This window comes from Mustela nigripes, chromosome 2 (assembly GCF_022355385.1).
Source record: "Mustela nigripes isolate SB6536 chromosome 2, MUSNIG.SB6536, whole genome shotgun sequence".
NCBI classification, from domain to species: Eukaryota; Metazoa; Chordata; class Mammalia; order Carnivora; family Mustelidae; genus Mustela; species Mustela nigripes.
The window spans coordinates 125,196,205-125,207,748 of NC_081558.1; the positions used below are offsets into that span (position 1 = coordinate 125,196,205).

Sequence of the window (11,544 nt, forward strand, 5' to 3'; positions counted from 1 at the left end):
ATCCAAGTTGAAAAAGACCCACTTCAAATTCAAAAGGAGCAGGATTTCTCAGGCACCAAATAGGCAAACAGAACAGAAGGTGACCTTGTGGTTCTGAGCAAACAGCTGTGCAGATGCCTGCAGGGTTAGCAAAGTCAAAGGGATGAGTGCCACTCAGAAGAGGGATTCTGGGGTTTGGAAGGGAGTTGTGTAACTGAGTGGCATCCAGTGGCCAAGCCCTAATATGGCCAGTGTAGAAAACAGAGTACAGGTCTCAGGAGCTTTATGCTCCTGGTCTGAAGGAGTCCCAGTATTGGCTGCCCATTTGACTCACCTGTGAAGCTTTAAAACATACCCATGCTAAGCGAAATAAGTCAATCAGAGAAAGACAATTATGTCTCTCTGATATGAGGAATTTGAGGGGGGGTCATGGGGGTTAGGGAGGGAAAAAATGAAACAAGATGGGATCAGGAGGGAAACAAACTATAAGAGACTCCTAATCCCAGGAAACAAACTGAGGGCTGCTGGGGGGTCAGGGAGTAGGGATAGGGTGGCTGGGTGATGGACGTTGGGGAGGGTCTGTGCTATGGTGAGTGCTGTGAACTGTGTAAGACTGATGATTCACAGACCTGTATCCCTGGGGCAAATAACACATTATATGTTAATTTAAAAAATAAAAGATATAATGAAGAGGGGAAAAAATAACCATAGCTATGCTTCGATCACACTGCAAACCCATTAAATTAGAATCTCTAGGGGTGGGGCTTAGGTGTAAGGGCCATTCAAAAACTCCCCAGGTGGCCCTCCAGCTGAAGTCAGAGTTGAAAGCCACTGCTTACCCATTTCATCCTCATGGAACCTCATGTCATAGGTGCAGTGACTATCATGAAGAGAAAATGAGGCACAAAGAAGCTAAGTAACTGGTCCGGGGTTACATGGCTAATAGTGATGGAGGCAGGATTTGAACCCAGGGCTCACACTCTTAATCATCATGCCCTATGACCCCCCAAGGCTATGATTCTCAGCTATTTTAAACTCTGAGCCTCCCTGAGCTTTTCAAGATAGAAAATGGGGGTTGTTGAACAATGTTTTAATTTTATTTATTTATTTATTTAGAGAGAAACAAAGAGAGCATGAGCAGGGGGGCAGAGGGAGAAGCAGAGAATCCCAAGCAGACTCCGAGCTGAGTGGACCCTGAGATCACCATCCAAGTGGAAACCAAGAGCTGGATGCTTAAGGGACTGCCCCACCCAAGGGCCCCTCAAACTATTTTTATACTTAATCACAGAAAAATTATAATAGAAATGAAACATTAGCCCTAATTAATGTTCCATATTGCCTAGGAAAACAAGTTTCTTCCCTTGGCTTGGAATAACATCAGCTAAGGAGGTTGCAGTGGAAATTTCATGCCCATCAGAAGTTCTCACTCATTCATTCATTCAACAAAGATTAAGTGCCAGTTTTCCGCAGAGTCTTAAAATAGAAGCACCTCCCTGGGCAGATAATCACACCGTAGGCGTTCCAAGGGCCCTAAGAGTGGCAGGCAGCAGACCCTTTGAGAGCGACCCGCTCTGAACGGCAGTAATACAATACTCCTTTGGTGAGTGAAAAATGGCGAAGTAAACCGTGGGGCAGTAGAGGTGCACTGCTGGGTGGGGGGATGAAAGATGGCGCCCCTAACGGGGGCGTGGGGTAATAAAACGCTGCAAGAAGGTTGGGGAGACACTGTGGGCGATTCACAAATATTTCAGTCGAGGCGGAAAATGCAAATTCCTAGTTGGCACCTGCATGAGTGTAGTGATACAGGGAGGTGGGCCAGAGGTGACTAGAGAGTCCACATTCTGTCTAAACAGGCAGCTGGCGCTCACCTCCCATCACACCTGCCATATAGGAATGTGGGAGTAGGGTCGTGAGACCCTCTGACGTTTCTTAGGGGAAGCTGTAAATACGGGTCGCTTCATGCCAGACAGCTCAGTTTTTAAATGACACTTAGCTGGAGTCTCTTCCAGACACGATGTAGACCAAAGAAAACCCATCCACCGCGGACTCCGCTTTCACCACTGAGCACACCCCCCGCTGGTCCCGTGGATCCCCGGAGCAACTGCTTACGGGCCTGTGCCTCTCCCTCCCTGCAGGTATGCTCATTTACTTCGGGTACGGCATCTGGAACAGCACCCTGGAAATCAGCGCGCGCGAAGAAGCCCTGCACCAGAGCACGTACCAGCGCTACGACGTGGACGACCCCTTCTCGGTGGAGGAGGGCTTCTCCTACGCCACGGAAGGCGAGAGCCAGGAGAACTGGGGCGGGCCGGCCGAAGACAAAGGCTTCTATTACCAGCAGATGTCAGATGCCAAGGCCAACACCCGGACAAGTAGCAAAGCGAAGAGCAAAAGCAAACACAAACAGAACTCAGAGGCCCTGATTGCAAATGATGAGTTAGATTACTCTCCAGAGTAGGAGTAAACACACAAGAAATGTGTAGAAACGGTGGTGATTCCTTTTCAGTAACTTAAACCGTGGGCTAGAGGATGAAAACATTTTTGGCTCTCATTTCAAAAATCCAGCCTTCCCCAGAGTCAGTCCCCAGTCATAGCCTGTCACTTGCTAGTTTTGCTCTTCCGGATAGTTCTGTCAAAGAGTTTAACCTGGGTTTCATCACTGATCCCCTTGTTTAAAAAAAAAAAAAAAGAAGAAGAAGAAGAAGAAGAGGAAGCTAAACCAGAGGCTGCAAGAAATTCTGTCTTAGGTGTGACCATCAGAGCTGATGGCGGCAAGTGTTTCCTAGGCCTTTGCTTTGCTGGTTGAATCTTTTTGCTTCTTATGGAGACCCCAGAAGCAGGGGGCTCACTTTGGGGGCCACCCTGAGGCTGCAGCTCCTCCTGGAGATGTGCCAAAGCAGGCAGGTGTGGGTGTGGGCAGGTGGACGTGGGCACTTTCTCAGCAAGAAACGTTTGGTCTGAAATCTCACAAAAACGAATTCGTGGAGAAGACACAGGCTTCTTTTTATTCACCAAGGTTCTCCCAATCTCCAAACTCTCACTTTAAGATCCAGCAAAGGTTAGGGACTCTGAGACCATTTCCCCCAGAGGTCTGAGAGCTACCCTAAGTCAGCCTTGCAGATCCAACAATGTGGTAAGAAGCACCATCAAAGCACTACTTGAATGCCCAGGAAAAAAAAAAAATTAAAAAATCAGCTAACTATCTCTTGCAGTGAAGGCCAGAAGGGCACTGGCAGAAGTTAACTCTCTATCATACCTTTTCTTTTACCAGCCTCTTGGCTCCTGCTGATATCATGAAAGGGGCAAAGTCGGAGCATGATTTCATGGCATTATTATGCCTTGAAGAAGTAGGCCGTTTGTTTTCTAATCGGATAAAAATCTTTACAAGGAGAAGTGACCCAGCCACTGAGATCACATTGCAAATTCTATTTCAGATTTCCAAAATTATAAATTGCGTAGTTTGTTGAGATTTGCCACCGCGGGAGCCGCGGGGGCTTCTCTGAAAACAGAACTGTTGAAGCTCGGCTTGTGAGGTAATGGCATTCCAAGAGATCACATTTCACTTCTGAACCTTACTCTCAGATACGAGTAGCTTGCTTTTAGATACGTATTTTGTCTGTTCTTCCCAGAGCAGGTTCACCGAAGCCCAGAAAAATGCCTACCTGGTAAGGTCTGCATCAGGCCCTAAGAGGGGCTCTTAAAGGAATTTTCTTCTAAATAACCTAGGTGAGAGAATGTGTGGCAGGAAAAAAAAACACACGGCTTATCAGTTCTACTCCTGGGTCCCCGGGATTCCCGCGGCGGCCCGCAGTCTTGCACGCGTCAACGTGAAGGCACGGTGGCAATCAAGCTACAGTCTTTATGGGGGTTTTCTGAAAGGGGCGCAAAATAGCAGATTTCTTGCCCTCCCTCTCCTGGATCTAGTACTATGCCAAAAGTTTTCTAGACTACATCAACTAATGTGAAGTCTATTCTCTGTTGAAAGGTTGAGGTTCGTGCCATCTTGGCACACCTTAGGATTACAGACAGGAGGCAGAAGTCCATTTTTTCACTCAGTGAACAGTGACTGAGACTGTATCAAGTGCGAAGCAATGGGAATAGAACAAAATGTAATATTCTGCCCTTGGAGGCTCCCAGGGCAGGGAATGAGCAGCATTGGCATCTGACAAATGCAGATAAAACCACCAAGCCTGACAAGCCTTCCTGGCTGATGCCCTAGGCTTTAATATAGAATAAAATAGAAGGTCAATTGAACCTAGTTGTTTTTTTTTTTTTTTAAAACGTGCTTTTAAGTAAATTGCATATTGCACCTATGGCCAACGAATGCCAGTAAATTCAAGTAACGCCTATTTTCTAGAACTTCTTTTCCATTCTTCTGTATGAATTGTTTAGAATTCTGGTTTCCTGGGGTCATTTTGTCAATGTAACGCGTAGCAACACCATGTTTTTTTCTTCCCTAAACTTACCCCTAAAGATACAGTGCCTGGTCTGTGAAACACACCCTTGGGGATGAACTATTGACGAATTATCAGTAGTTTTTGGTGAATACAAAGTTTTGAACTAGTTTTGAGACTCAACAAGTCTGCCTAAACTAAATACAATGTGTGAAGCCTGAAATATCCAGATAGATGGCCGGGTGGGGGGGCTATATTCATTAAAAATGTTCAAAAAGAAATATGGGTGTAAAACAACAAAATCTTAACGTAGCTGAAAGAGCTCCCTTTCAGTAGTGAGTGTTAAGTATTAAGGTCACGATAGTTTGCTGGCAGATGTATGGAATTTCTGTAGCATGAGGAGAGAGAATACAGAGTGAACACCGTTGGTGTTGATTTTGTGAAGACTCTATGAACTCTTCTGGTTCTGGAAACATTTCTCCCAGGTTGTATCTCCTTTCTATAATCTTGGTCTCTTTATTTCTCTAAAGTTAGACAACTCCCTAGCAATCTTAGTTTAAAAAAAAAAAATTAGTATAATAGAGAAAGTTTTTTTAAGTAAATTGACGTGTTTTTGTTCATGTTTCCCAGCCTCTATGAAATGGCCCCAGGTTTCACAATGCAGTTTCAAATACTGTCAATTACTAGGATGATTATATTAGTGTTTCCTAGCAATTTTCTCAAGACCGCGTTAGTGGAATCACGTTAAAAGTAAGATCACCTTATAATTACTGTAGAAACTTAGCCTTCTTGAATGGGTCCAAGGAAGACCTACATTTTATTGAATTCTTCTCTCCTGCAGGAGCTTTTCCAGGAAGGTTTCATTGTGTGAATTAGTAATGTGAAACCAATTATGAACTTTTTTGTAATTGTATTCAATTTATTGGTACCCTGCTTCCTTTCAGAAGGATTTCAAGGTGGCTATTAAAAAACATATAATGCAAAAATAAGCGAGGAGCTTGGGTAAATAAAAACAGAAATAGAAAGGATAAGACGAGGCTAGAGTGTGTTCAGTGCACAAATGCAAAATCTTGATATGCATTGCTAAATTTTCCAATGAGGTAGCAACTTGAAAAACACTGAAATTGTTGGGAAGGACAAGACAAAATACTCCTGCATGATAAGAACAAATCTTTCCCCATGAGGGCAGAGAACAGCATAGATCTTTGAAACCCACATACAAGCTCCAGGCTTAGATTTTGCCAGCTCCCCGTGCCTGGCATAGAGTGGGTGTTCAGTAAAGTATCTGATGATCAGATGGATGGCTGAATGGACAAATGAAAGGAAAAGGAAATATCACCTATTCAAGAATGTTTTGTGGAGTCTTTATCTGTGCTATGGTCTAAGACATGGGGGAACCAGGACATATAATATATATCAATAAAAACCATAGAGAAGGTGACATGTAAGATGAGGGAGTTACAATGTTCAACAAGAGTTCAAATACAGAAAAGACCTCCTTCTGCTGGGAAAAACAATAGCGAATGAAGTCCTTGCGTGGAGCCCTGTGGAATGGGCAGAACATTTCCCTCAGGTAGAAATGGGGGAAAGGTTTGCCAAGTGGAGAATCAGCATGAGTAAGGCAGAGATGGGCTAACAGCAGTCTCTGACTAATAATGTGTACTGTGCCTCCTGCATGGGAAAGCAAGAAGCTAGTTTGAAAGGAGCTTATGATATACGCATGGTTGAGCTATGGAACAGTAAGAAATAATGCTGAGAGGGTGGCGATGGCTTATTCACAGACAGACTTGAACAACGAACTAAGCTGGCTGGCTCTCCTTGGGTGGGGAGGCACTAGGGAAATGATGAACGTATGAATCAGGGAGGACTGGGCTTTAGGAACCCAGGGCAGTGGCTTCATCCACTTGTGTAAGGACCTAACAGATCACGCACACACTTCGAATAGATTTAATATGTTAAAGGGGAAAAAATATCCAAATTTTAGCAATGTATGATTGATTCCTCTTTTGAATCCTGTCTGATTTCATCCTTAACCTAGGAGAAGCATAGTCATTTAACATGTAGACAGATAATACCAAAGTTGTTCACAGCCATTTTAAAGTTTTCAACAGTAACTTTAAACAAACCTACCTATTTTTTTCTAGCTAACTAATCTAAAAAGTAAAATCTTAGCTCTAGATTTTATTGAGCTTGAGCACAAGGCCACTTTGAACTGGTGAAAGGAATCAGATGATAGAATTCAGTGAAGAATCCAGTTCTACGGCTTAGTCACTAATGGCTAATCAAATGTCTACATCATGATCATGATCATGATCATGGGGGGATGGGAAGCTGTTGAGATTAACAACACATGTCTGTACATACAAACCCAGCAATTACTGGGAAACAAAACACAAGCTCCTCCAAAGAAATGTCTTTCCCCTATTCTCCTGAAAAAGACTGATAGACTTAATTTCCTTCACATCACATTGTTGGAAGTTTACCTTTTCTCTGCATTTTCAATAGAAGCTACAGGAGTATGAGAATCAGCCCACAAGACTAGTAGAAATGTGTGTCCCCTCTCCCCCGCTTTTACCAGGCACGGAGATGACCGTGGAAGCTCATGGGTGGGTCAGCTACAGGTTCACGTAAGTTTGTATCTCAGAACAGAGAAGTCAGAAGTCGGGGAGCATGTCCCAATCCTGGGCTGGAACCAACTCACTGAATCTGGGCAGAGTGAATGGCCCGCTCTTGGATGTAAGCTTTCAGGCTAGCAAACAATCCAGAGATGGCCTTAATTTCTGATGCTGGTGGAGAGCAGAGGAGCGAAGGAAACACACACTAGGGGTGTATGATAGCACTCCATTTCTATGCCATGTGGAACAAGACTAGTCAAAGAAGGTGTTTCTAACCAACATTTTCTCAGAGTCTCGGTTTCTTCTGCATGCTTGTATCTCCCTGACACCGAGGACCCATTTGTCTTCAAGGGTCCTTTCGAGTCCCCAAGAGAGAGAGAGGCACCCACTGCTAACCACAGATGGTCTGGCCGTGAAAGAGCCAGTGCTTGTCATTAAAGAGCAGGCAAAGCCAGGAACCACATCCCAAACTACAGGAACCCGGATGTTGTTCATTGAAGGGTGGACTTCGTATTTCCCAGTTCTGTGGTGATGGGGAGCAAAAAGGCCCCTTTCCTGTACATAACAGTTAGTGCTGTGTCCATTTTTCTCTCTAAGACTCCAGGAGGAGAAGCTATTGTAATTCCTTTTTCTCCTCAGGAGCTACCGCTTTCGAAAATGCTTTCCTCCTCTTGCTTGGCTTGACTAACACACGCATCATTCTGAAATACCTAGGCAGCTGCCTTTTGTCAAAATGATCTCTCTTAGAAAATGTCCTTTTTTTCTTTTAGGACTTAAAGCCTAAAAGGGATTAGTGGAAGTTTTGCAGCCCACCAAAAGTGAACGTAATTCTGCAGTATCAACTAAAATAGTGTTAGAAACCATTAAACAGTATTCTACATGCGTGGAATTACGAAATTTGCAGAGAACGTTCACAAAATCAGCTTTGGGCTTGAAGCCTTCCGAAAGCAGGGAGCTGTAATTCCTTACCCTCCGAGAACTTATTAGTACATTCTGGTACAATATGGAGAGAAAATGGCTTTGTGTAAGAATGAAGAAACAGGGCAGCCTAGATTTTTTTCATCAGGGACCCCCTCTATGCTTTCTTTCTATGACGCTTTCCTAACACGGACACTGGTGACTTTGGCTTTTAAAGAGAATGTGGGTCATGTAAATTTCCCTTGAAGCACAGACTTTGAAGGACTGTGTTCCTTCAGAGAGTGAGATGAGGTGAGTGCTTCTTGCACATCTCCTGGTGGGTATCGGCAATTGCCAGTTCACGGGTCTCACTCATTCATGCTCCTGGAAACAAGAAGCTACACCAGAAATCATGGACTCCCCAAAGCAAAGACATGCTATGTTAATGCTACAATAGCGCATAAATACCTCAACTGTCTGGGCTGATAGAGGGGCTGCAGGTTTTAAGAGAGCAGATACTGTCCTCCTCCATGTAGTCACACCATCTAACGACAGGACTCAACATTCTAGCTTTCTTCACTGTGGAAAAGAAACGTCACTGTTTAATCCGTATCCAAAGTTCTAAATACAGCTTGTAAATTTTACTGACTTGTTTCCTTTTGTTGGGTCCTTGAGAAGTACAACTTGCTTTTTGCAGATGGTAATTTCTAGTGTCTTTCTCTGCTATATTTTTTGTTTTTGGTATGAAATTGCTGTATTTGTTAAAGTTTGTTCGTTCTGTGGTTTTTAATTCCCATTGGTGCACTGTACAATGGGGTGTTGTAGTGTATCATCAAGAAAGAAATAATATGCCGATATGTTATGGAGTGTGTTTTATTTTCAAATGACTCTGTGGTGTTGATGATATATTGATTTACCAAGATACTAAGGGAAAATTCTAAATTTACCAAAATGTGTATATTTTAATAAATGTGTAAAGCTTTATTGTGTGCCTTTAAATTTAAAAATGGGTTATAAAGAAAGTCAGAAACAAAAGTGTCTTACTATAAATCCATAGCAATGTAAAGCTTTTACACAGAAGACTACCAAAAGAAAAAAAAGAAAAGAAAAAGGAGCTTTCCCATATTTTGTTGACCTTAACCAGTATCTGAAGTCTGATATTTTCTTTCCATTCTAAAATGGAGAAGAATAAGTGAATCTTGCCTTAAATGTTTCAATTGTCCTTTGTAGAAAAGCCAGATAAATGAGCTCATTTCTTTTGGAACTAAGTGCATTACTGTGGAAAATTCATTTTCAGAATAAAAATATTTTAAAAATTACAGCTAATTGACTATTAAAATTAAAATTTGAAGAAAGTCAGTGCTATCCTACAGTTTTAAATTCACTTCATTTCCATGAAGAGAACAGAAGTTCTTCTTTAGTGGACTCTTGGGAGAACAGCAAGTGACCTGATCTCCTTTTGACTATTTTCTTCTAACATGGTCCCGGACTCTGTCAGGGACCCCCTCTACACTGCCTCCTGAATGACTCCATTCCCAGTGCCTGCTCCTAGGCACAGCCACACCCCTGCCCTGCACCCTTAGCACCAACCACCATTCCAAATCCTTGCCCCCATTCATTTTTTTTTCCTTTTTTAAAATATTTTATTTATTTGTTTGATAGTGAGAAAGAGAGAGAGAGGGCACACACACAAGTAGGGGGAGTAGCAGGCAGAGGGAGAAGCAGGCCTTCTGCTGAGCAGGGAGCCTGATGCGGGGCCCGATCCCAGGACCCTGGAATCATGACCTGAGCCTAAGGCAGACACTTAACGACTGAGCCACCCAGGAGCCCCGCCCCCATTCATTTTAAGGACAAATCAGAGGAACATTATCTGCCTCCAGATAGCATTTGTGGTGGTTTCTTTTGACTTTTTGACCATATAGTGGTGACATCTGGAGAAAAGGTAGAGGTGTAGGGTCACATAATGTCATACCCCATGAGCTACAAAGAATCCGCCATGTTTTTATTTTCTCCAACACATTGCTCTCCTTTGCAAAGGGCTACCCGCCTGAGCAGCAAGGAGAGAAAAACAAACTTTAAACGCGTTAATTTGCAGAATCACAGTTGTCTTCCAGTTTACACTCCTTTTAGACGATCGAGTCTCTTTGGGATAAACGCTCAGTCTTCTGGATTTCCTGCCCTCGCTCCCTCTTGTTCCGCTCCAAAATGGCATCTGGGAACAGAGCCTATTGAATCTCAAAGAAGCGAGGTTGTGGGGTGGAGACTGGGTTGTGGGATGGAGGGGCTGTGGGGTGGAGACTGGGAGAGTGATGAGAACTGGGGTGCTCTGGACCCTTGCTGCTGCAGAGTGGCTATGTGGACGGCTCCCTGCATGAGGACCGCTGAAGGAAAAGTGACTCATCCAGCCATGTGGGTTTCATATGACATTCACTTCCAAAATCCACAAGTCTGGCTGGCCCTTAACCCCAGTTGTGAAGTTCCCTGCACACACATGCTCCTTTGTACGGTTCCAAGCCTCTGCTGGTCCACCAAGCCCTCAGCACTTTCATTTCAGAATCCACTGCATGCACTCTGGGACCCGGGGAACCAGGAGCACCACCTCGGGTAAAAGTATCCAGCTACTTCCCTCACTAATGATATGTGATCATTTCCGGACTCTGCTCATTGATGCTTACAGCCCATGACTGCGGCTTACAGCCTGTGATGTGCGGCAGCCGGCTCCCAAGAATAATCGTTAACTTTCATATCTTTGGCCCTGTTATATGCCCTGTAATTCATTCTTACTGGTGGAGGAGTTGCCCATTTGCCTATTTACAAATAGTCTCCAAGAAGAGCCACAGGACAACCTGGAACAGAGGATTACCAGGGTCAAAAGTAATTGGATTCATATTCCAAAATACAACCTCATTACATGGGTCTTAATGTTGAAAGGTTACTTAATGACAAGTGTTATTGAAGATGGAGAAGCTGGAATACTTATGCACTCATAGCAGGAATGTAAAATGATGCAGCAGGCCCTATGGGAAACAGTGTGGCTATTCCTCAAAAAAAAAAAAAAAAAAGAATTGCCCTATGATCCAACAACCCAACAACACCACTTCTGGGTATATAACCAAAAGAATTGCAAGAGGGGTCTCAAAGGCATTTGTTTTCACAGCATTACTCACAGTGGCTTAAACTTGAACGCAGCCTAAGTGTCCATCAATGAATGAATAGATAAACAAAATGTGTTCTTATATATGTTTGTATATATGTAATGGAATATTATTCAACCTTAAAAAAGAAGGAAATCCTGGGCTCCTGGGTGGTTCAGTGGGTTAAGCGTCTGACTTCAGCTCAGGTCATGATCTCAGGGTCCTGGGATCAAGCCTCACGGCAGCTCCGTGCTCAGCAGGGCATCTGCTCATCCTTCTGTCCCACCCCTCCTCTGTCTCGCCCCCCTGCCTTCTCTCTCATGAGTAAATAAAAATCTTTATTTAAAAAAGAAAGGAAGGAAATCCTGACATGCTACATCATGGATAAACTCTGAGGACTCTATGCTAAGTAAGCCAATGCCAAAAAGGTAAAAAGACTATATGACTCCACTTATGTGGGGTACCTAGAGTAATCAAAATCAGGGAAGCAGTAAGAAGAACAGTAGTTGTCAGGGGCTGGGGTGG

The 11,544-nt window shown here is 43.6% G+C and overlaps 1 protein-coding gene across 2 annotated transcripts in view; it reads left to right on the forward strand.

Moving 5' to 3' along the window:
* The window catches only part of SLC7A14 (solute carrier family 7 member 14), a 116,043-nt gene extending 107,174 nt beyond the window's left edge, over positions 1-8,869 (forward strand). For both annotated transcript variants that reach the window (XM_059391561.1, XM_059391560.1), the window contains one exon: positions 2,115-8,869. In XM_059391561.1, coding sequence (XP_059247544.1) covers positions 2,115-2,437 — 323 coding nt within the window. In that variant the 3' untranslated portion in view covers positions 2,438-8,869. The remainder of the gene's footprint in view (positions 1-2,114) is intronic.
* The last annotated feature ends 2,675 nt before the right edge of the window (positions 8,870-11,544 follow it).